The 25725-nt window shown below is 50.0% G+C and overlaps 1 protein-coding gene across 1 annotated transcript; it reads left to right on the plus strand.

Moving 5' to 3' along the window:
* The first annotated feature begins 1260 nt into the window (after positions 1-1260).
* Positions 1261-24646, plus strand: LOC144093906 (uncharacterized). Its single transcript, XM_077627658.1, has 5 exons — positions 1261-1714; positions 4097-4145; positions 6401-6653; positions 12746-12939; positions 24260-24646. The coding sequence occupies exons 3-5, from the start codon at positions 6546-6548 to the stop codon at positions 24609-24611; spliced, it is 654 nt and encodes a 217-aa protein (XP_077483784.1). The 5' UTR covers positions 1261-1714; positions 4097-4145; positions 6401-6545; the 3' UTR covers positions 24612-24646.
* The last annotated feature ends 1079 nt before the right edge of the window (positions 24647-25725 follow it).

Below are 25725 nucleotides of genomic sequence, written 5' to 3' on the forward strand. Positions count from 1 at the left end.
ACCATCTTCTTACTGACAATAAAGTTTTCTCTGTTTCTCCCCTTACGGAGCGATTCACGTGTCCGCCGATATGTGAAACGTATACTGCGCAATTTGCTTTCCCCAACAACAAATTTTCCACCAGCGAACTCGAATGCTCCTACACAATATTCCGCGCTCAACCATGCAAATAGTCTGCTAATTTCGCAATGTTATATGTGTCGACATCATCAGACCTTACAATTCACATATTCGACACTGACCACAAGGCTCAGCGGTCGTATGAAACATCTGCGTCACGAACTGCTGTGGCATCTAATAATGAACATATAGCGATAACCACGTTATGTTCCGAAACAACTCAAGTTGTGCTGGTATTACAGCAAAGCCGCCGAAAGTGTACTCGTAAATCTTGAAATATGGCGCCTAAAACTTCCTCAACACTGTGCGCTGCTTGAGGAGATGAAAAGCTTAATACCACCGCTGAATAGACGAGTAGATTTTAAAGCAATACAAGATTTGTTCACAGTCGTGGGAATCACTTGTGCCACAAATTCCGCAAGATTCTGGAAATTTAGAAAATTGGTTTTTACGGAGAGCAAACGGCACAGTATCTCTCTCACATATCGGCGACACCTGAAGCGCGCCGAAAGGAAGGAAGAGGTGCCGTAGTGGAGGGCTCCGGAAAAATTTCGGCCACCTGGTGATCTTTAACGTGTACTGACATCGCCCAGCACACGGGCGATTTTGCGTTTCGCCTCCATCGAAACGCAGCTGCTGCGGTCGGGTTCGAACCCGGCAACTCCAGGTGTGACTGGCTCACGGTGTCAGTGGACACCTCAGTCGCGATTTGAGTAGGCGGTACCGTCCGCCTACACATTGAGGCAGTTATGCATCTCTTCTTTTCGCAAAACCAACGGAAGGCTTAGACTCCGTTGATTTTGAGGAAATCAAGGCTCATAACTGGCTCTTTGGGTGAGTGGACACCACAGTCGAGCTTAGGAGTAGTGACGGTGGTGCCCCCCCCTCCCTTCCCCCCCCCCTGCAAAGAGCCGTGCTAATGCACAATATATTGTGCCTAGTAATGCTAAACCGCCAGGCATTTCTTGTTTCGTGTAAACTGAAGTGAAATTCAAATAAAATGTGGCAAAGACGATGACAGTGAACCACTCATTCTTGACCCACCAAGCGGTTTTGTGAAGAGTGAAACAGAAGTTATGAATGGCGGCGTTTCCTCCAGATGACCTACCTTCAGATAGCAGATTAGCTGTTGTAGACGGCTTACAATGTGTCTCAGAATGATGGTGATACATCTGACAAAAAGAACTGAATGTCGCCTTTAGTTCAGTTTGTTTAATAAGTCTTTCTTGTCTTGTTAAGGGTTCATTGTTAAAACAGACTCGGGTTCACTGACCTGGGACTTGACAGAGCTCTAAATGTGAAGTCGTTGTTTTTTCCCTCCCGCATAAGCATGCTGCAGGCTTCCTCAAAGAATTAAAAAAAAACTAGTAAAGATGACACCTTGGCGTTAGGTAATCATCATCATCAACGGTCGCACACTCTCTCAGAACGTTTTCGTCTTCGCCGTCCAATTATTCGTTCTACGCCCTGCTCGAGGAGCGCGAGCAGCGCGCGAGCATCGCGAGAGCACCAGCGCTGTCCACGCGCAGCAGTCTGCCAGCGCTGTGCGACCGACCGGCTTTGTTCTTTCGTGGCGGCGACTCGACGCAATAAGGTGAGCCCGTCGTTTCCTTTCTTTGTCTTTCGCAGAGCTTCGCTGCCTATTCCGAGGGCGAACTAGTTTGACTGTTTGTGGAGGATGACGCTACGCACTCACCGCGGGCGATGCTCTCTAGGCGAAGTAGACAGGACAGTGCTATCCGTTTGTTCAGCGCGACGAAGTGCAGTTGCGGGGAGCTTGCTCTCGTAACCCCCGACAAAGGAACGGTTTACTCGGCACTGGCTTCGAATGAGGGTGCAAGTTCGCGTCAGCTCTAATTAGCAAGCGGAGGCGGTTCGAAGCTGCCGAGACTGCTTGAGCCTCATAGCTTATCAATGGAACGCGTGCTCAGCTAGAAATCGTCTTTTTGCACCAGCGTTATGGCACCACTCTAGTTCAGGCTTACCTCAGAATTCAGTGAGGCTTCTCGATCGCAGCAGCGATGCGGTTCAAACTGAGTCTATCACTGCCAGCGCAAATTATCTCTGCCAGCGCAAAACTAGAGATTTTGTTTTAGAACCTGATGCCCATTGGCGTAAGCGAAAGTTCCATCTTTTGGAGGAAAAATTTCCGTTTGGGGACTTTATTCGCTGCAACAGCTTGAAAACTCCGTCAGTTTGAAGAATTGAGACGATTTAAGTTCTTACATTTGCTGACCTTGCGCAAAAATCCCCAAATAGAACATGACTGTTCAGAACGAGCGTTGCTGGTCGCGCCTCTCCTACAGCGCCTATTGTGTTAGAGCCATTGGTAATTTCATGACGTTCCGCCTCCCCAAGCGCACAGACCTATCACCCACACTGCACAACAGGATATATTAACATTTAAGCCTCCCCCAAAGCCACTGATGCAGGGCTTTGGCAGCCCCTCTGTAATACCCCTGGATCTGCTGTGGCTTGTCACTCAATCGCACAGCAGCGTGATTTATAGTCACGACCACACACGTTATATAGCCCAGTTCTACCCTGTTACATCCCAAGTCTGCTAAGGCAGATGCTCAACTGCCTCATATGCCAGTAAAGTGACTAACTCGTGCGGGAACTCTCAGCATCTTTGGTGGTCCCCTGGAATTTTTTTTGGAACCAGGCTGACAGCACAGAGATAAAGAGCTTTAAATGGTAAAAAATATATTCTGGAACCCTTCACTACGCTTTATTCCGTTGCCCACCCGTTGTTTTATGACGTTCAACGCCATAAGTCATGCCTCTACGCACCTTAAGGCCTGTATCCATCAGGTGCAAGCCGCATTTTTGGACCGAGAGGACCCTGCTTCATTCAACTCTGTTACAAGTTTCGAATTCCGGATGTAGCGAGCGAAACCGAATAACGCCGATAGCAGGCCTCAAAATCCTGCTCATCTATAGTAGGATACAACTTAAAAAAAAAAACAGCAGTTGCTAACACTGGGCCACGGTCCGCGGCGTACTGTATTACTCCGCTGGCCCATTGTAATAGTAAACGAAATCAGCTTTTTAACGTTTGAATATATTAAAGAAGCGATGTATCAACATTCTAGCTTCAATAATTTTATTTTCCTTGTGATTAGTTTTTTGTTTAGGTTACAAGAAAAGTTTTAACAACGGGCTATACTTTTTTGTCGTGAAGGAAATCTGTGAGTCAGTCGTGAGCTTCACTGCAGACTTAAATTGTATCCGACTATACTAACATTGCCTCTTCTGGTGCCGCTTAATGCTCGCCCCGACTTACCTTTTCGATAGCCTAATATAATTCAAAGCATCGATTCTAATTATAATAACCCGCCGCGGTGGCTCAGTGGTTATGGCGCTTGGCTGCTGACCCGAAAGACGCGGGTTCGATCGCGGCCGCGGCGGTCGAATTTCGATGGAGGCGAAATTCGAGAGCCCCGTGTACTGTGCGATGTCAGTGCACGTTAAAAAACCCTCGGTGGTCGAAATTTTCAGCAGCCCTTCACTACGGCCTTCCTCATAGCCTGAGTCGCTTTGGGACGTTAAGCTCCCATAACCCAACCCTCTAATTATAATGGTTTAGTGGTTACGTTGCCCGTTGCAAATTGGAACGATGCTGCGAGCAATGTGAGGAACCTGTTCTTTCGTTCGGAGATGAGCAAGGAAGTGCAGAGTATTATATTGTATATATGCTGCTCATCCCTGATACTATTTTTGTGAAGTGATAAACAACTTTTAACTTTCCTTTCCGCTATACCACGGGGCGAAAAAGAGACTGCTGTTATAACGGTGCAAGGTGACAGCTACTAACATTTTACCTGGACACGGATCCTTATACATCCGTCGTTTTAAGATGTGCTTTTGGAGCTCGACCCATGCAGAAATTTGAGTGAATTGGGTGACCGACTCCTTCTATCGCATTTTCATTGCTTCAATGATTCATAATACTTTGCTCATTCATTGTCCGCAGTGCAGGCTTTCGAAGATGAAGGAAACGTCAGCATAGAGGACGGCAGCAAGTAAGTTTCCAAAGGCTTAATTTTTTAAAAGCATGCCAGGCATTCCAATGCAAGGCGTAAAATTTTATTTCATTCAAAACCAGTGTTAACTGTTATGTTTTTAAAACTTGCGCGACTTCGAACTGTGCATTCATATTAATTGCGTAAACAGAATTGTGCAGTCAGGGATCGCTTTGACTACACGCTGTTCTAAGGTAAAAGAAAACGCCGAAAGCACCTCTGCACATTGTAGTTACTTGACGTTGTTTCCGCGCTCTTTCTTTCCACCGTAGCCATGCTCACAGTTACGCAGCGGGAACTGCACGCTGGCACCATTAACTGCAGACTGCATGTAATACACGGTACTGCTGAGCAGACAAAGGAATGGAAATGAGGGAATTGTTATGACACATATGAAGGAAGCCAACAGTCTACAGCACCAAGAAGCATAGGGGAATGTACATAATTGTTTTAATAGCGGTGTTGATCAGTAAGGGAATAATAGTGTACATATTTTATCGCTGAAAGATAATTGGTTCGAAAGCAGAAGAATAAACATGCTGCCGGCTGAATCTGAACCCACAATCTCCTAGTTTGGCGACCGCTGGCTTCCTTCACGCGGTACCGTTTTTAATTACATCGAAACCATGCTCTGGTCTTTATTCTGCATTCAGAAATTGAGTAAATGGTTCGCTTTTGAAGCCTGTGTAACTTACTCCTGGCTCAAAACTGGCGTAAAGAAGTGGCGGCTTCAACTGGCACCCGCCGATTCCGTGCCGAATTTTTAAAACGTCATTGTATATGACGGTATATGACGGCACTCGAGCAATCACGCCAGACAGTGCGGGATGCTTTAATAGTTAGCCACTGATTGGCTGGCTGAAGCTGTGGCTTCTGGAATTTTCTTAGCCGGTTCGTGCGTATTTGGTGGCTACAGACGTGACGAGGTAGATACAGCGCACTGTACTGACTGGAACTGACGCAGAATGGACTGCAGGAAAAGCGAAAGAAGAGAAGTCTGATTAAAATTTCCGGCCATGCGCTGGACTGGACATCACGACAAAAGCTCCCACAGAGGCGCCAGTTGAACTGAACGTTCACGCCCTGCGCTTACAATATGGATGGTCGATAAGAAAAAATGAGTTGAAGCCGCACATACCCGCAACTGAACACTGATTTTGTGGCGTATGTGTTGTCATGGCGTCACGATAACTAAGTGTGTGCTAAAGTGTCGTTCAGTGCATAACCACCATGATCATCATCAACCTGACTACCCCCCTCCCCCCCCCCCCCCCCCTGCAGGGCAAAGGCCTCTCCCATGTCTCTCCAATTAACCCTGTCCTCTGCCAGCTGCGCCCACCCTATGCCTGCAAACTCACTAATCTCATCCGCCCACCTAACCTTCTGCCGCCTCATGCTACGCTTGCCTTCTCTTGGAATCCACTCCGTTACCCTTAAGGACCAGCGGTTACCTTACCTTCGCAGTATATGTCCTGTCCAAGCCCATTTCTTCCTTTTGATTTCGACTGGGATGTCATTAAGCTACCTTTGTTCTCTCACCCACTCTGCCCGCTTCCGGTATTTTAACGTTACACCTATCATTGTTCTTTCCATGGCTTGCTGCGTTGTCCTTAACTTAAGCTGAAGTCTTTCTCGTTAGCTTGCACGTTTCTGCCCCATACGCGAGTACCGGTAAGATACAGCTATTGTATCTCCACCAAACTGTTCCGCTTCTAGTTCTTTATGCCAGAGCTACCGCTGTAGCCGAAAACGCAAGTTCGCCATCACACAGCGGTATCGGAAGAGCGCTTATGTACTTCACGTTATGTCAAATGAGTGCGGCCTCTCCAGTTTGGTATTCCCGCCATCAGCAAGAAATTTTTAATGAGCAATTTATTGAAGTATTATTTTTCGTGAAAAATGTAATTCATTGTACAAATGGAACCGTCCACTCGAACCTCCTTGGATAGATTTTTCCGCATACAGCCGACTCTGGCTCTTTTGTCACTGTTCCTTTCACATGTCCGCTTAATTATATCTCTTAATGTGTATAACTTAAATCCAATCATGTGGTCATAATAGTGTTTTGTTTGTTTTCCTTTTAATGACAGAGTTTCTGCACTCCTCTCTTTTCACCTGTTTCCTCCTCCTCCTGCGGTAGCACGACGGCATGTTAAGGTTGCACGACGCAGGGTATAAGCATGCATCAATCGCTGTTCTCTAATTAATGGGGTCTGCATCATCGCATAACATATCTTTGGCACTGTACCACGCAGGGAAGAGGGGTACCCAGCACAGCAAGTTTTCAACGGCGCTGACACCTCGCGGATCTCGCCCGCCGACAGGAGGCGCAGCGTTCACGAGGCGCTGGCCCGCGTGCGGGACACGCTGTTCGAGGCGCTCCGGGACACGCCTCGCGCCATGGCTGCCACTTCCCGAGCCGCCATATTCGAGAGCGTCTTTCCCGCTATGCCAATCTCGCCGACTCCGTCACCACCCGCAGCGCAGCCGCTCTCCTCGCTGCTTCGTGTACGTGCACATTAACTTTGCTGGCACAGTGAAGCTGCCGCGTCGGACGAGTTTGATGCATCATTTGTGATGGCACGCTTGTCGACGAACTTCTCTAGAAAGTTCGAGCGACATCTGCCGTTGGCCTCTCGGTTCGAGCGGAGTGTGGTCCGTTACCTTTTGTCGCCTTCCGTGGCCGGCTGTTGCTGCGCGCCTATTTCGCTGCCGGACGCACTATTTGTGAGTGGCTGCGCGCATCGTATTTGACGCAGTGCTATTTCGGCTGTTAGAAGCTGAGGCCCCGGCAGCCGTAGTTTCTAAATACTACCTAGAGGGAAAGCTGGCGCCACCACCTATGCGTGTTTCTTAAACAGCACTTATTCCACCGCGGGAATGCCGGGAAGACGAGGTTTCGTTCTTGGCTTGGCTAGTGTCAGGCCGAAAGCGTGGATTCTACCTCAAAATTAGTAGTTGGAACGCGATTCTCACCTCTTTGCGCAAATTAAATTCATTCAATACTGCGTTTTTCGCTTCTTCAATAGATTTAACCCAAGTGAAAGTTGTGTATTAGGGTAATAAGGAAGCTTTTACACCATTTCTTCGAGGACTACTTCGAGAAGAGTCGTATTGTTACGGCTAAATCCACTTTTTATGCCCAAGATTAGCTAAGTCAAGTAGGAAACGTCATCTTCCCGGCATTCCTGCGCCTATGCACATAGGCTGAATTGTAGCGCCGCCAGCTCTCCCTCTAGTTATAAAGCAACGCTATGCCGGCAGCGAACAATGCGCAAAGCGAAAGGCGGCCTCTGAAATCCGAGGCGTTAAATAACTTTATAAACACCGCATTTTCGCTTGCGTGTTTTCTTCTTTCCAAAGATACCTTAGAGATTTTTATTCATTGAGCGCCCCGTAGTGTTCGCCTACGACCATTAAACACATTTCAATTGAAATTTTCTTCACAATGGTTCGGTTTCATCAACCGAACTATGGCTGTGACGTGTAGTAGAACTTTACGTCACGTGCGGCAGGGAAAAACGGCAATATAACAGCGAACTCGGCGTTCGTTGTATAGATCTTGAAGAGTTTTGCTTTAAAGGCTTTAGGGTCTGAAAACTACGGATCAGCATTAATATTGTAGTTTTTCCGCGCATCACTGATGTAGAATTGAACTACACGTCACAGCCATCGTTCGGCGGAAGAAACTGAAACCGAAAAACATGAGCAAAGAAATTGAATTATAAATTACCGCAGTGTCTAAAAAGGAATTACTCTGCCGCTCCACGCGTGCTTGAATTCCACCGCGTGGATTCAATCTTCCCTGCGGTTTAGCTCGCCGTGAGGACGTGGCGTTGAGGAGTATCCGGGTTTATGCTGCTCTAACGCCTGTGGTCGGGTCCTCCTGGACATGACAGACCCTGCTTCTGAACTGCCCCTTCTGTTCTTTAACCCTCTCATGCAGAAAGCAATATTTGCGCGATAAAAATATATATTTTGCGGTCGTAGGCGAATACCCCATGGTGATCTTTGTGTTCTAATATCTAACGCATTATGTGAAAGCAGAAAACACGCGTTAAATTAGGTGCCTATGGCAGCACGCTCAGCCAGGCTAATCGCGAACCCAGAGGCAAACTCCAGATATCGCTCAAGCACTGAAGAGCACGCTCCTCAAACATTCTAAACATGTGTGTACATCGGCTCAAAGGGAACAGAACATTGATCGTCACTACAAACACGTGCGCACTTTTTTGTGCACATCCTTGCGTCTATCAGTTCTTCAACAGTTTGAGTAAAGTTTTTCTGCGGAAGTTACGCACATGTTTTTTAACAGGAAAAGTTGACGCTTCGTTTCTTTATACTGTTTATAACTCCGGTAGACGAATGCCGTCCATGTTTTTGCCCAGAAGGCTATGAATTTCGGATACGAAGAGCTTTCATTAAAACAGGCCTCTTCGACTGCAAACCCAGTCGAAAAAAAAACTATAGAATCGTGCCCGAAATTCGAAAAAAAAAATATTTTCTTCTTTTCTCGCAGTGACTGACTTTCACTAGTATTGTAGATTTTGTAGTGGTTCTTTTGCTACTCTAAGGAACAACACAATACTGCAGAAAATCTGCTCTAAGTCCTTGCACAGAAATTCTACAGAAATATGTTTTCACGGGCGGAAGTTTTCTCTTGTGTTCTTCGATAGGCAGCTTTTTTAATAAGTGATAGAATTAAAGCTGGTAACCTTCTTACTAAACTTAGAACTGCACTCAATACCTAGAGTATGCCACTTACACAGAACCTTCAGCAGTGGCGATGTACGCGTGCCGTCGGTTTGCTGGTGGTATTTTCACAGAATAAGATTGAACTATTTTCCTTCAATTTACAGCACGGACCCAACATTTTGAAGGCGTTATAGTGACGCTGAAACATGAATTTTCAACGGAAAACAACACGTACAATAAACGTGCAGTTGTCTTAAGACAACCTCGGTTGCTTACGCGCCAATGAACCCTGTAAAAAACAGCAGCCGCTTAAATCACCTCCAGCATAGGGTAATTAGTACTGTCCCCGCAGTTGACGCCGTAGAGTGCCAGTCTCATTTTTTTGTGTCATGCAATGACTACTGGTCCTTTTGGTGAAAGTGAAACAATGTTGATGGTGCTTACAAAGCTTCTCTTCGAAAAGGAGGCGTTTCAAGGGAAAGTTTGAAACTTTCAAATCTGGCACCCAGCGTAGCGGTAACTACCTGCCATGACGTCTACATAAGGCAAGCAGTCATCGCTGATCCGCATCATGAGAAGAATAAGAATGGGGCGGAACGCATATGGCACGTATGCTCACATCATGAAGAGCAGCTCGCCTGTATTCCTCAAGAGAAAAATTAACATAACAGCTGCATCTTACCGGTATTCACCTATGGGGTAGAAGCATGCATGGAGGTTAACGAAAAGGGTTAAGAGACCGGAAGCTAGCAGAGTCTTGAGTAGGTGAGGGAACAAAAGCGGGTTAATGACACCCTAGTCGAAATCAAGAGGAAGAAATGGGCTTTGGCAGGGAAAGTAATGCGAAGGCAAGGTAACCGCTTCTCCTTAACGGTAACGGGGTGGATTCCAAGAGATGGCAAGCGTAACAGGGGGCAGCGGAAAGTTAGGTGGGCAGATGAAATTAAAAAACTTTGCGGGGATACGGTGGCAACAGACCGCTGGTCGTTAACGGTAATGGAGTGGATTCCAAGAGAAGGCAAACGTAGCAGGGGGTGGCAGAAAGTAAGATGGTTGGCTGAGATAATAAGTTGGCGGGAATACAGTGGCCACAGATGGCAAAGGGCAGGTTTATTTGGAGAGACATGGAAGACGCTTTGCACTGCGGTGGGCGTAGTCATGCTGATAATGACGTTGATATCTTACCAAAAGAGCGTCATTATAAGCAGGTTTTACTTGGCTAAATTTGAATGAATAGATATTTAGATACGGAGTACAAGAGCAAAATCGCAGTATTACCAGGTGTTGAAATTGATTGTTATACGCGGTGTTCAGCGAACTTTACCGCCATATCGAAATATAAATCGGCTGCGTTTTTATGGAGGAAAAACGACAAGGCGCCCGTGTGCTGTGCGATGTCAGTGCACGTTAAAGATCACCAGGTGGTCGAAATTATTCCGGAGACCTCCACTACGGCACCTCTTCTTCCTTTCTTCTTTCACTCCCTCCTTTATCCCTTCCATTACGGCGTGGTTCAGGCGTCCAACGATATATGAGGCAGATACTGCGCCATTTCCTTTACCCAAAAACCAATTATTATTATTAAAGATAAATCGACTTCCAGCGACTTTGAAATCGGAAGGAAATATTTTCAAGAACAACCTTCAGCAGATGTAGTTTTGGAAAAACCATTGTAATTAGGTGGCTATTTAACCAAATTTTCTGTTGACTTTTAATTAACTGTCTGGTGGTTTGTGCCTAGGTCACTTCGAATCCATGAATAATAATTATAATAATTGGTTTTTTTGGGAAAGGAAATGGCGCAGTATCTGTCTCATATATCGTTGGACACCTGAACCGCGCCGTAAGGGAAGGGATAAAGGAGTGAGTGAAAGAAGAAAGGAAGAAAGAGGTGCCGTAGTGGAGGGCTCCGGGATAATTTCGACCACCTGGGGATCTTTAACGTGCACTGACATCGCACAGCACACGGGCGCCTGAGCGTTTTTCCTCCATAAAAACGCAGCCCATGAACAAAATGATGCCAGATAAAATTTTGATAGGTAGTAAAACTAATTGGCTTCCGCTTTGCAGCGCAATGAAGCAGAGCCCTTTTTTTCCGCGCAGAGCCGTCATTAACTGCGCGCAGGAGCGAGCAGGAAGCTCGATGCAAACGCAACGTCCACTGATGACATGTTGCAGCGCTTACACTCTACACACAACGCCTATATGGGAGTAATGAAAGTCTAATGCACTCCCTTTTAATAAAGGGAGTCCACTAGAGGACAGCTTACTCCCGTTTAAAAACTCTCTGTTCAAGGTGTACGGCGCCCAATTAAAACACCCTGGCCCGTTGGAGCACATTGCGCGCATTCTTTTACTTCGTCACTTGGTGCAAGGAAAAGGATAGTAATCGGCCACTATGTGTTCGCTACTTTTGAAAGTGACTAACCATGAGACTTTCTGACCGAACTAACGAGCTGATTGCTCTAATTAATTAGCTCTTTAGTGAGCTTCACTTTCTAAGATAAATAATTAGGTTATATGTAGAGGAAATAACGCCGGCCGCAGCGGACACTTTCGTCCTGAAAAGATTTTCTTTCCGTATCGAAATCCTTACGTTTAGGAATTCGTTATTCTTCGTTGAGACAGCTGGTGGCGTGTTACATAATCTGTCCATTTTCGATTTGCTCATTTCGTCCTCTGTCATTGATCACTAAGATATACCCGCGGCTTTTAAACTTCGGTTGCATGGAAGCGACGCGACCATTGAAAGTGGTTGGCGACCGGATCTCATCAATGGCTGCCATTGGCTGCGATATGCAACTACGTAGTGGTGAAGTCCGGTCACCAACCGCCCAATGGTAGGTTCGCTTCCCCCAGACGCTTGAAAGAAGCGTATATAGTTCAGTAACCAATTACAGAGAACGAAATGGGGAACGAACAGTTATAGAATACAGTCCCGTGGTATATATATGCAGAAGCGAACAAGCAAGTTAAACCACTTCTACATTGTGAACATAGAAGCGGAACTCTGCGAATGAACTGCTTACTTGGTGTAGTTTTGTTGAAGAAAAGCCGGAGCGAGGAAACACTGCGAGGAATTAACGTGGAGGTAGCACCATGCACAAATATTTTACTTTCGGCCTTACAGGCTTTTATTGGCAGGTGAGCATGGCTTAAGAGCCAGGCAAGACCTTTATAGTTCAAGCTGTGCGTGCAGGTATTCGTTTTCGCAAAATCTGTTGTTGTCAGGAATCAACAATTGTACAGTCAGCTCGTGAATATGCTTGGTTTTAGTTGGATTTATGGGCTTTTATGACGCCGCAGTGAAGGGCTCAGATTATTTCGGCTACCTGGGGTTATTTAGCATGCACTGTCTTCGCACAGTACACGAGCATCTAGAATTTCGACTCGATCGAAATTCGACCACTTTGGCCGAGATCAAACCCGCGTCTTTCGGGTCAGCAACCGAGTGCCATAACCACTGAGCCACCCCGCCGGATATGGTGGAGCCGCTTCCGCGAAGCGTCCAACGTTTCCATCAATTCTTTTCCTTAGTCTTCAAAAGTTAAATGTACGTTCACCGAAAGCTTCTTTTTCCATATATATTTCGCGTATTCAGATAATTCACGCATTTTCCACAAGCCCAAGAGGATGAATATTCCAAGCTTTATGATGACGCTTATCTACACGACTCGGCAACGCAGTATATGTTCTCCCAACCGGCCTTAACTATATATAGCTGGCACCATTTGCATCTGGAGTTGGCATTACGAGAGCAATTACAGAAAATGACGCCGGAATGGAAAGCCGAGTGCAATTTCACTAACCGCTGTATTGGGGAATAGACCTGGCATTGACCCCGGAGTAGGAAGCCTTAACGAAATCTTGCAGTTTTTTTGCAAATGTTTTTAAATGCACTGCAGGCACATGCCGGTGGCGATTCCCATGCCATCCTGAACAGCATCCTGGATCCTATCGCCGAGGAGGAAGAGGGCACAGATGCACGCTCAGAGGCTCGTCGCATGATCATCAGCGAGGAGATGACTACCATCTTCGAGCACATCGAGTCGCGGTGGACAAAGGTGTGCGATCAGCTCCGTGTGGACCTGAACGGCAGGTGAGTACGCTCTATGAAGTACGTCTTTCGATAGAGTAAACGTTTGCTCCGTATTTCACCCCCCTTTTTTTACAGAATCGCCGCATTAACTTTGAAGTATGCCTTCGTTTTCTGGAATCCGCAATTTGAAAATTTTGATTGCTAAACTTAAACGTGTGCAGAATCTGGCTGGTATAGTCAGTGAGCAAAAGGTATAAATAAAAGGGGAGCATCACAGCCATTAACGCTTGAAGGGCCGGTGGCTTCTTATGAATAAAAAAAAGTTGGTTTCTGTGGCCATATTCTGTGGATTCTGTGGTTGGATTCAGTGTTGGATTCTGGTGGCTTCAGGGGCCAGGGCTGCGGCGCTTCTATAGTTGAGGCAGCGGTTGGGCGGCCCTGGCATACCTGGTCAGCAGGCGAGTGCCCAGGGTTGCGGTGGTGATGGGGCCACGGCAGGTGGGCAGCTCCGATGCGGTGTGGCAGGTAGCAGGGCGGCCTGGTTACAGCAGGGTGGCGACTGTAGGTCGCGGGAGGGGCGTAGCGTCGGGCCCTGTGCGCGGCGCGTTGCCGAAGCGTGATGGTGCCTTGTAGTTGCTAGTGATGAACGTTGTCGCTCTGATGTGCCCTTCTTTTCCATCTGTGCCGAAAAGGTCAACACATGTATCCAACTCCCGCAGCGCGTGCTACGTCGCTGTTCGACCTTCACGAGAGTCATGAGGGTTAACGCAAGTCAGTCTTGCGTGACAGTGATTGGCATGAGCGGCCCTTACGTTCATGCACCTGACGAGACTGCCTGCCGGCTCGCGCCCTCGCTCTGGGCTGCGCAGGCAGATCTGCTTCTGCCTATAAGGCGCAACTTATACCGGGACGCGTGGTTCGCCGGCTGATCGCAGCGCTCGTTATCCGACTGCGGCGCGGGTCGGGCTGTGTCCTGTAACCACTCATCTAGCTGCACGTAGCGTTTCAGGTCGCATACGTGCACCGGTCCGCCTGTCGGTTTCGACCACTAGTCCTCGAGCCTGTAAATGATCGAGGAAAGTTTCTCTCGCACGCGGAACGGCCCGATCAATGTCGGCGACCAGAAGGCCGCAAACTGTTCGCTAGCGTCGCTGAGAACGAACTGGCGTCCAAGCACCAGGTCGCCCACTTCGTAGTGAACACCCCGGTGCGAGCGGCCGTACTGTGCTTTCTGCTGTGCCCTAGCAGTGCCCAGGTTGCGGCGAGCCTTGCGTAAGGCTTCCGTCATCTTAGCGCGCAGCTGCGTCGCGTATTCAGCTCGTGCGGACGAAGCGACTGGCGTCTTCCTGCTGTCCGATAGCATCCGGTACATCGGATTTAGCAGCTCTTTTCCCAGATTGAGAGAAGACGGCGCATACCTAGTCGAGCTGTTAACTGTATATAACGCAAAGCAAACGTGATCTCCGGCAGACAGGAGTTCCAATCTTAGTGCCTCTCAGAGTACGCGACAAGCATGTGCTTAACGTTGCGATTGAATCGTTCCGTGGGGACCGACTGAGCATGATAGGTGGTCATTTTCTTGTGCTTAATGCCGAATGCAGCGCACGAATCAACGAACACCTTGGCAGTGAAGTAGGACGCGTTGTCCGTTATCAACTGCTCTGGGAAACCGAACCTGGTAAATACGTCCATCAGCTTCTCCATGAACCCTCGTGCCGTCAGCTTTCTGAGGGGGAAAATTTCCGCACACTTGCTGAAGTGATCTGCGACCACTAGCAAGAACTCGTTCCTACTCGGTGATACACTCTCAGACACACATGGCACGAGCGGGCGTAGCGTATTACGTCCCTTTTCATACCTGGCCAGATAGCGAAGCGACACAACTTATTGTAAAGGGCGCTTCACATGCAAGCGATTGAGCGAACTGAGCGACCAGCGGCTCCGCGCGGCGATCCTTTTCGCAAGGTTCCGTTTCACATGCGTCGCTTCAGAGCGTTTACTGCCACGGCGAATCCCAGTGTTGCTGGCAAAGAATACGAGCTCGCGGTTGGTTCCGGTGGTTTGTAACCATCAACATGAACAATGTTGATGCAATTTTTTTTCCAAGATTGCGGAAATTTTGCTAAGAAATAAAGAATTCTTGTTTGTTAAATATTAACAACTACTTATTTTCATGCCAATATCTTTTTTTAAGTTCGTACGTGCGTGTCGGAAGTACGTGTAGTAAACAAACATTGTCTTTCCCGCACGAATCCTCTTCTTGTCACATGCCTTTTCCGCCGTGCAGTCATTGGTCAGAGGGCGGAGCTATTGCGCTGTCACTGCAAAAATTTACAACTTTTAGGAAACCCTACGCTCTGGCCGGCCGAGCCGCCGCGACGGGTCGAAACAGGTTTTTACTGCGCGGCGACAGGATTCGCTGACATTTTCGCTTGCACGTGAAACACGCTTAACAGTGCTGCTCTCAACGCTCGCGGTATCACCACCTTGAACGCCTCGTTTGTGTCGTCCTCGGAGGGGATATACCTCAGCAGGACGCCGTCGGAATCCAGCAGATACGAATCCATCGCGCTCACAGCACTGCCAGCTGTTTCCAAGTGTTCCGCATCGACAGCAAAACCAGCTGTCACTGTGTGCGCGGCGATCCTGTCGGCCGGCACCCGGAGCCCGTCGATCACCTTTCGACAAAACGGATCCTTCTGCTGAGCTTAGAGCAGCTCTTTTCTGCTGAACACGATCCCCACGGAACTCGCGTAGTCCACGTGGTTCACGCTCTCGCCCTGGATCAACGGTTGGTCCGCGCTCCTTACTTGCGCTACGGCTCGAGTCTGCCCCTCACTCTCTCCTGCTGTCGGGCGGTCGGTCGCGTGACCTTCCTTGCACTGGACAGGAGCTCGCGAGAGTGCGTCAGCCACAGCGTTGTTTTTCCCTTTGCGGTAGCGCATGGTGAAGTCGTAACGCTACAGCAACAGGGACCAATGCGTTAAGCGGCCGCTCGGCTCGCTGAGTCGTATCATCCAGGTGAGCGCATTGTCATCCGTCTCGATCACAAATGCCATCCCATCGACGTAGTAGTCGAACTTTCGCAGAGCAAAAACTATCGCGAGACATTCCTTCTCTGTCACCGAGTAGTTTCTCTCTGCCGGCATCAACGAACGGCTCGCGAATGCTACCGGGCGGAGAACGCCTTCATGCTCCTGAAGCAACACTGCTCCTAAGACCAGGTCGCTTGCTTCGGTTTGAAACACAAACTTCTTGTTTAGGTCGGGTAGCTGCAACTCAGCCTTGTCAGCGAGCACTTTGGTGAGGCTGCGCAGTGCATCCTCTTGATCGTGACCCCAGCTCCAGCGCTCGCCTCTCTTCAAAAGCTTTGTCAAAGGCGCCTGCAGAGCTGCGCAATCTGGAATGAACTGGCGATAAAAGCTCGCCATTACCAGGAAGCGTTTGAGACCGGCTAGATCTCTGGGCGGCGGAAACTTACCAGAGCCTCAAGCTTATCATCGCACGGCAGAATGCGGCCTCTGTCAATCGTGATCGAACCCCAACAGCGTTATTCGGGTAGCGGCGATCTGTGGCTTCCTCAGGTTCAAAATGATTCCCGCAGATCTCAGCCTCTCTACGACGTCCCTGAAGTGGCGCAGGTGTTCTTCGAATGTGTTTTCGAGTACTCCGCGATGTCGTCCAGGTACGCGAGCGCATGTTGCCACTTCGCATCTCCTAGAACACGGTCCATTAGGCACTGATATGTAGCCGGTGCTCCTACCAAGCTAAAAGACGTTCTCTTGAATTGGAAAAGGCCTCTGTGACAAGTGAAAGCCGTTTTCTCCTTATCACACCCATTCATTTCGACCTGACAGAATCGGCGGCTAGCAACGAGCGTTGTAAAGTACTTCGCCCCACCTAGGTTGGACACTAGGGAAGGAATGGTTGGTAGAGGGCACGCATCTTTTATCGTAAACTCATTCAGTCTGCGGTTGTCCACGCAAAGCCGATAAGCATCGTCTTTCTTGGAGCTAAGACTACCGTGAAGCCCCAAGGGCTGTTAGACCTCTTAAGAGCACCATTGTCGATAAGTTCGTCTAAGACGCTGTCCAGTGCTTTTCTCTTAGCCAAGTTAATTGTTCTAGGATTTCCCTTCCAAGGCAGTGAGTCATCTGTGTCTATTCTGTGCCTGACTAGTGTAGTGAGGTCAAGGCGGTCAGTGAATGTCGCGTTGTATTCGTAGAGGAGCGATGACAACGGTGCCTTCTCTCTTTCCGACATGCTGTTCACTTCCGACAACAAGGCGTGCGCTGACCTTCCCTGCACGGCAGAGCAGTTTTCTACCGCGGAAACCTTCTCTCTGCCCTCTCAGCGGCGATGGTCCGCTCGCCTCCTGGTTCTCGGGCGGGCGCGGTGAATTTTTCACGGTCTCACCCCGCTCGCGCCACGTTTTAAATCTGAGTTGTCTGCGACGCCGCAGGCGCTTTCGCGAAAAGCTTCAAGCCCTGCCGCGGTGGCTCAGTGGTTAGGGCGCTCGAGTACTGATCCGGAGTTCCCGGGTTCGAACCCGACCGCGGCGGCTGCGTTTTTATGGAGGAAAAACGCTAAAGCCCCAACTCGATGGGCACATCCTACGCGTACGCGCAGAGCGCCTGTGCGCCCAGCGTCGCGTCGCGACGGGCGTCGCAAGTGCTGTGCACCTCCATAGCCTGGCGGTGACTCGCGCTCGTGCGCGCGCTAGCACGTTGTTGCTAGACCTCATAGATTGGAACTGGCCAAACCAGTTAGACTGCCAGTTGAAATCTTTAGATTTTGAAAGTAGCAAGGCAAGTTATGTAATACATAAACTGAACTGTAGTTTTAATAGTAGCTTTTCATTCAAACTGGCACGTATTTCAGTGCAGTTTTCTCAGGTCTTTATTTTAACCAACAGCAACATCGAGCTTATTTTTGTGGTGTTTGTGGCTGGCAAGCCACAGCGAGCGGCGCCTCTCAACAGCAGCGATTAATTTTTCATTGCTTATTAGGTACGACATGTTTGCGCAGGGGGCGGTCGCAGCTCGTTGACAAAAAAAAAATCGGGCTCATTCCGGATATTGCGGGAACTGTGCCCTCTCATTGGCCACAAACCAGCGAGCCACATCCGGCGCGTGCGCCAGCGCGCCGCCAGGGCCGAAAATATCTGACATCAACAGATATCTATCAACGCGCGCGCCTGCGCGCGCGTCTCGCTTTGCGCATGCGCAGACAAGATCCAGCGTACGCCCGTGCGCGTAGACGCTCAGCCGGTACGCGTAGGATGCGTCCATCGAGTTGGGGCTTAAGGCGCCCGTGTGCTGTGCGATGTCAGTGCACGTTAAAGATCCCCAGGTGGTCGAAATTATTGCGGAGCCCTCCACTACGGCACCTCTCCTTACTTTCTTCTTTCACTCCCTCCTTTATCCCTTTCCTTACGGCGCGGTTCAGGTGTCCAACGATATATGAGACAGATATGCGCCATTTTCTTCCCCCAAAAGCCAATTATTATATTAAAAGCTTCAAGGCGCCTGACGTGCGCTCCCTGTAGCGTCCGCATCTTATGGTCTTTCGCAATACTGTGTAGGCTAGGAAGTCTCGCCCAAGTATTACAGGAACGGATAAACAGGGAAGATGAACGAGGCGTTGTCGCCGCACGCGTCTTTCCAAGCTAACCACTATTCCAACTGCACCTCCTGGCTGCGTTGTGCCGCTCGCCAGGTGAAAAGTGGTATCGCACTCTCTCAACCGGGATTTTGTTCTCCCGGAAATGGTTTAACTCCTCGTCACCGAACAAAGTAGCGCTTGATCCCTATCGAGTAACGCGGTGAATTTATTTCGAGCTATCGTTAGCTCAATGAACGGCGCGGGACAAGTCAACAGAACTTCCTACGCGACATGCCAAAGGCGCTAGCAAACTGGGGTTCTCTGTGTACGCCGCGCGGGATCGAAGGTCGATCACTGGCGGCTTTGGCCGTTTCCCGACCATGTTTGGTCACGAGCGGGTGGAGGGCCACATCCGCGGGGTGCAGTGCCCCCGCTGGCTGCATGGGCAGCAACGGTTGCCCGGGCCCCGACTAGCTAGGCGCTGGTCGCCCCGTTCCGGTCGGTCGTCTCGAACTCGCTCTGCGGACGGTAGGGGCCACTCGCGCGGCCGCGTGTCGGCCTCGCTATCTCGCCTAGGTTCCTTCAGCTCTGCGGCAGTGTGTGCTGTTCGCAACGCGTTGGCTGAATGGGTCGAAAGCGAGGCCAGACAACTTCCAACCTCTTGGGACACGCTCGTCAGCAAACTGTGCTGACGCTTCAGCTCTGGGTGGACTGCGCGCTGAGCTGCCATCACACGCGCAGCGCGGCTCAGGTGACAGCTGTGCGGGCGGTGGCGGCCGATACGCACGCGCAGAGAGAATGTCTCCCTGAATGCGCTTCGCCTAGGCAGCCAGCTCATCCAAATCTCCGAATCTGACTCCTCTCAGATAGGCCGTGAAAGTCGGGTGCGCTTGTCTCGTGACACGGTCCACATTCTCTGTGTTTCTGGCGCGAGGGTCAGCGAGGCGATAAAGGTCGTCCATCGCTCGGACGTACTCTAACAGAGACTCGTCGGTGTGCTGGGTGCGGAGCTCCAGCTCTCTCCTCAAACACCACTCGTAAAGGAATTCGTCGCGGAAGATTGTGCAGAACTCCACCATTGTCCTCGCTCGGTTGCTGGATAGTCGGTACCAGCGAGCCGCTTGCTCCGTGAAAGAAACAGGCACAACGCGCGCGAGCATTTCGGCGTCTGCGATTCCTGTCTCTTGGTGATAATGCAGCACGCGGTCGAGGTACTCATTTGCTCCCGTACTGTCATGGTCCCCCGCGTAGGTAGGCAAGTCTATCCTAACACGTGGTGCCTGGGCCGGGCTTGCAAACTGTTTTGCAACATACCCGCTAGACACTGCATAACCTGCATTACGTTCTGCAAGAGCAACCTCGGAAGACTGCAGACTAACGCCCTCGGAGTTGGGCGCAAGCCGCTGATGGCGTCCAATGATGAGGCCTCAGTGCTTCATTGTCCGCGGAGCGGCGAGGGGCCCGATGTGGAGCCCCCCATACCAGGCCTCAGTCCTGCCAACGCGTCAGGGGATGTCCCTCGGCTATTCCGCGTGCAACGCCCAAGATTTGCAACACCAAACCCTTCCAAAGGCGCGTGAAGTAGGGAGCACTGGTTCTGTGCCACTAGGTCAGACAGCATGAAGTAAGACTTAAAGTCGGGCCTATCAGCTGTCATTCTTTGTTAGGGCGACGGTAGTCGCTCGCTCGTACAAAGTTCACTGCTCAATTGCCTACTTCACCCCACGTTGGGCGCCAAGATATTGTCACTCTGCGTCCAGCCGGCCTTCCGTGCCAGCTACACGCAGGCGTTACTATTACGCAGCACGTTTCCCCAACCCGGGGTGCAGAGTCGCAGCCACGACAGGTCCGGACGAAATAGGCAACGACAGAGCACGCTAGGATATAGTTTATTACACTAACGCGAGGCAAAGTACACTGCGGAAGAATGTTCTATCAGAAAACTAGACTTTCAGTAGCTCACCAAATCGTTGATGTCGACCGGCGTTGGTTCGGCGGCCGGCGGGCAATGAAGGGGTTCCTCGGGGACAGTGCAAGTGCGGGCCAGCAGCGAGAGAGAGAGCGTTCCCCGCACCAGTTCCTCCTTTTATCTCCTCAGTCGATGCCATCCTAAGAGCAAATCGTTGCCGACATGCTCAGCGTGGAACCCTCTCCGCAGTAGGCAGCGCGCTGCCGTATGTCACAGCAGTGCTGGGGCTGAAATGAGCTGAGTCGCAGGGGTGCCTTCTCTCCACATTTCCGGAAGAGCGCGCGCGTGGAAGGAGGGATACCAGTGTATCCCACATTTCGTACTAGCCGCCTCGGTGCCTCAGTCGTTATGGCACTCGGCTGCTGACCCGAAAGACGCGGGTTCGATCCCGGCCGCGACGGTCGAATTTTGGTGAAGGCGAAATTCTAGAGGCCCGTGTACTCTGGGATGTCGGTGCACGTTAAAGAACCCCAGGTGGTCGAATTTTCCGGAACCCTTTACTACGGCATCCTGTTGCAGCAGCAGCGGCCTACACCACCGGAGCAGCACCAGCCGCCGAAGATGAAGACGCCGAAGTGCAGCCGAATTTCGAGTCATGTACCTTCGCAAGAACCCTCGTTCGCTGGTTTTCCGTGAAATTCTCCTCCCTTCGTGGCCCGTCCCCATATCTGCGGGACGTCGGCCGGAACTCCGCGCCCTTTGGTCCCCTCTGCCTTTCGGCGTCTTGTCTTCGATGCCCTCCACGGCCTGTCCCATCCCGGAATTCGCTCCACGCAGCATCTTCTCACAAAACGTTACGTCTAGCCCGGCATCAACAAGGACGTGCACGTCTGGGTCCGTGCCTGCCTGGCTTGCCAGCAGTCTAAAACACTGCGGTATACGACCTCTCCCTTCGGCTCGTTCCCTCCGCCGTCAGCCCGTTTTGACAACATGCACATCAATATCTTGGGTCCCTGTCCACCTTCCGCTGGACAGTCATATCTTCTTACTTGCATCGATCGGTTTACTCGCTGGCCCGAAGCGTTCCCTCTGCCTGACGCGACCAGTGACACAATCGCCAGAACCTTCATCGCCGGCTGGGTCTCCCGGTACGGGGCTCTCTCGACCATCACCACTGACCGTGGCGCCGAGTTTGAATCTTCACTTTTCAATAACCTTATGACTTTACTTAGAACTTCACGAATTAGGACCACTGCTTACCATCCCATCGCCAATGGTATGATCGAACGCTTCCATCGTTAGCTAAAAACATCCCTCAAAGGCCAACTCGACACCATCCATTGGACTGCCCCCCTACCACTGGTTCTGCTCAGCCTCCATGCTACACAGAACAAGATCTTCGTTGCACTCCGGCAGAGCTTGTCTTCGGCTCACCCCTGCGTCTTCCTGGCGAATTTTCCGAATCTACCGTTTCGTCTACAAGTCCCAACCCTACCGATTACGTGACGCATCTCCGCTATTTTTGCCGCCATCTCAGGCCGCCACATCTCCGACCGTCTTCACATGTTCCATCCAAACTAGCGACTTGCACGCACGTCTTTGTTCGCCGAGACTGTCCGCAAGCCACTTCAGCACCCCTACAACGGCCCTTTCCGTGTACTCGAAAGAACATCGAAGTTCTTCGTCGTCGACATTCATGGGCGCACTGACAACGTTTCAATCGACCGCTTGAAGCCAGCCTTCACAGAGGATGCCCCGCCCACTAGACCTTCATGTGTGCTTTCTCTGCCATAACCAGCCGGCTGCCCTCCTCCGCCGTCTTTCCCTGTCACTCCTCAGAAGCGGAAAGTATCGTTCCGGCTCCTAGCTTCACCGGACTCCTTCACTAGCGGGGAGGGGGGGGGGGGGTCAACTGTAGCAGCAGCAGGGGCCTTACGCCGCAGGAGCAGAACCAACAGCCGAAGATGCTGACGCCGAAGTGCAGCTGAATTGAGCTCCCTCCTCGTGCCGGCGTCTGCACGTCATCCATACGTTCTCATACTTCAGCCAGTAAATCAATCATTTCCTTCATCGTGCCGGCCTCATGCTGATTGGCGCGACAGTCCCTCATAGCCTAAGTCGGTTTGAGACGTAAAACCCCCATAAACGATAAACCAAACCATTTTGTATTAGAAAATACAAGTACAACTCTAGGCTTTGCTGGTCCATCTGTAATCTGCGCGCAGTCTTTTCTTTTTCCTTCCTGCACTTTCTGTTTATTTTGTAGTTTTGGTCCTTTTATTCGTCTAACCTGTCTATTTTGTCCATGGTCTCTGCAGACTCCTTTTCTGTTTTCTTTCTGGCGTATTTCGCCATGTGCATGTTGCGTAGACTGTATATTTATTTATTTTAACAGCCCATTTCACGAATGTAGGCCTACTTACTGCGAGTGCTTCTCAGTGTGTACACGGTCGAGTACATATTTTTGCATGCATTTTTCTTTCTACTGTTTCCGTACCGGCCGACTTGCGTCATATACGCGCTGTATATATACCCCTATTAAAATATCCTCTGAACGTTGCAAGTAATTAGAAACTTTCTTCCCTGCAGTGAAGGTTCGCAAGCATTTCTTCAGTCAGCCGTACTCTGCCGAAGGAGGCATTTCACTGTTTAGGTTATTTAGATTAATAGCAAACAGCCTATAAAGACAGTTCACCAGCAGGTTTCCTATTTTTGCGAGAGTACCACTTTTTCGTGTGTATGGCCCTGGAATTTTACGCCCTAAAGCTGCATGAAAGCAATCAGAAACGACGCAGCGGAGGCCTCCGTATTAGTTTTTACCACCTGAGGTTATTTTGTCGTACACTGGCATTGCACACTACACAGGCGTTGTTACACTTTTCCTCGCACTAAAAAGCGGACGCTGATGTGGTAGCAGCAGTACGATTGCTTTTGGAAATGGACACATCAGTTATGTTTATTCGATACTGCCACCTTGAGTCGCTGGCACCATTCAATGTTATTGTGCGAAATCACAGAATGAAATACCGTTAACTATAAGATGATTTATAGTTACTATTCACCCGAGTGTCTTCGCATGTTTTGTCATCGCGTTTTCAATCAAGGTCAGCCTCTATCGAGACATGTTTTCAAAAGGAAAGTTATGCTCCTTTTGCACAAGTTTGAGAGTACCCGTGTGCCTTGCGGCATCGGAAGAGAGGCGTTCTGAAAGCAAGATGGTTCGGGGGGGGGGGGGGGGGGGGGATTAAAGTCCCAAAGCGACTCAGACTATGAGGGATACCGTTAGGAAGGGCTCCGAAAATTTCGACCTCCTGGGGTTCTTTAACGCTGGTGGTCCAAATTATCCCGAACCCTTCACTACGGACTGCGACATATTACTAGCGTTAAAATACAAAGGACAAAGAGCAGAAACACACAGGACAGAGCCTAGCGTCTGTCTAGCGTCTGTCCTGTGTGTTTCTGCTCTTTGCCCTTTGTATTTTAACGCTAGTAATATGTCGCAGTCTGTGGATCAAAAGTACCAACTAGCCCAACTTAATTCTTTAACCCTTCACTATGGCGTCCCTCATAGCCTGTGTCGCTTTGTGACGTTGAACTACCGCAAACCAAGCCAAACCATCTTGTTTTCAGAACGCCTCTTTTCCGATGCCACAAGGCACACGGCTACTCTCCTACTTGTGTGAAAGGAGCATAAGTTTTCTTTTGGGAATATGTGTGGATAGAGAGCTGACCTCAGATTGATTGATTGCAGGAGCTTTACTCTAGAGCGGCGACGAAAGGATGTGCAATGTTCAATGCACATACTGTAGCATCGTTTATCACACCCACGTCTATACACTGCTCGCCCTCTCCTCCGCTGCGTGACAGGTACAACCAGTTCCTCGAGGATTGCCGCACCTGCCTGAAGACCGAACAGGGCGGCTGCGAGCGCGACCAGCTGCGCCACGAAATGGCCGAAGCTCGGCGAGAGTTGATCGCCGACATGAAGGAGAACTTCCGCACCGCCTGCGAGGCGTTCGAAGACTGGCTGCAGGCGTCCTGCACGCAGCTGCACCAGGGAGACCGGTTCCGGGTTCTGTCCGCGGTGCTCCGCCTGGAGATCCTGGACAGCCTGCCGGAGCTCGCCACGCGCACCCGGGAGCGCGCCGCCGCGCTGTGGAAGGAGCTGCTCGAGCTGTGGGGGCCCGACGTTGACACGCTCTTCAACGAAGAGCTGTAGAGTTCGTCCGAAAAGAACGCTCTCCTCTCTGCAAACTCGTCTCGGCTGTTCCTTCTATTCCCGCCGCGGTGGCTCAGTGGTTACGGCGCTCGACTACTGATCCGGAGCTCCCGGGTTCGAACCCGACCGCGGCGGCTGCGTTTTTATGGAGGAAAAACGCTAAGGGCGCCCGTGTGCTGTGGGATGTCAGTGCACGTTAAAGATCCCCAGGTGGTCGAAATTATTCTGGAGCACTCCACTACGGCACCTCTTTCTTCCTTTCCTCTTTCACTCTCTCCTTTATCCCTTCCCTTACGGCGTGGTTCAGGTGTCCAACGATATATGAGACAGATACTGCGCCATTTCCTCACCCCCTCAAAAAAAAAACAATTATTATTCATTCTATGCCGCTGTGGTTACGCAAAGCCCCAGCAAGAGTAGATAGCAGTGATGAAGAGTGACGCTCCCGTGCTCCCTACAGCAGCAGTCGTACTGGGTATACTTAGTGTGGTGCCTGTCGTTGATAAAGCAGTGTGACGTAGGCAGGCTACGGTTTGTAACTCACGACCAGTTGATCTAACCCAGAATAGCGGCTCGTCCAACAAGAATTCTGGCTAGTATTCCGTTCTCCGTACGTACATAAGATTTAGTGCCGTTGCCTAGGAATCTAAGCTTCTACCCTAGTAATACTGGGGTCACCTCTGGTAGGGGACAAGTTAGGGAAAGTTCGGAGGAGCGTCGCGCCAGCTGCGCGAGAGACTGCTCGGGAAGAGAAACATGGGTCGCACAATCCCATACCGGTGGCTATGATAAGAACAGACGTTAGTAAAAATTGCTTCACTTTACACAAGGACTGTAGCCGCGTATATGAACAGACAAAACTAAAGAATAAGGGCCACACAAGTTGAGTCAAGAAATTGCGGGGCAGTTCAGACTACTAGGAATACTACTACTTTTCAATACCACTAGCGCAACGCAGACGTGGAAAATGTTGTAAAACGCGTCTACCTGTGCAGTAGGCATAAAATATCAATTCAATAATGAAACACGCACACCAGGAGGCCGAATCCGCGCAGAACACCATACACATGCGGAAGGTGTCTATCACAGCTTTGATATCATGCTCGACGATTTG

Source organism: Amblyomma americanum, chromosome 6 (assembly GCF_052857255.1).
Source record: "Amblyomma americanum isolate KBUSLIRL-KWMA chromosome 6, ASM5285725v1, whole genome shotgun sequence".
Classification (NCBI taxonomy): Eukaryota; Metazoa; Arthropoda; class Arachnida; order Ixodida; family Ixodidae; genus Amblyomma; species Amblyomma americanum.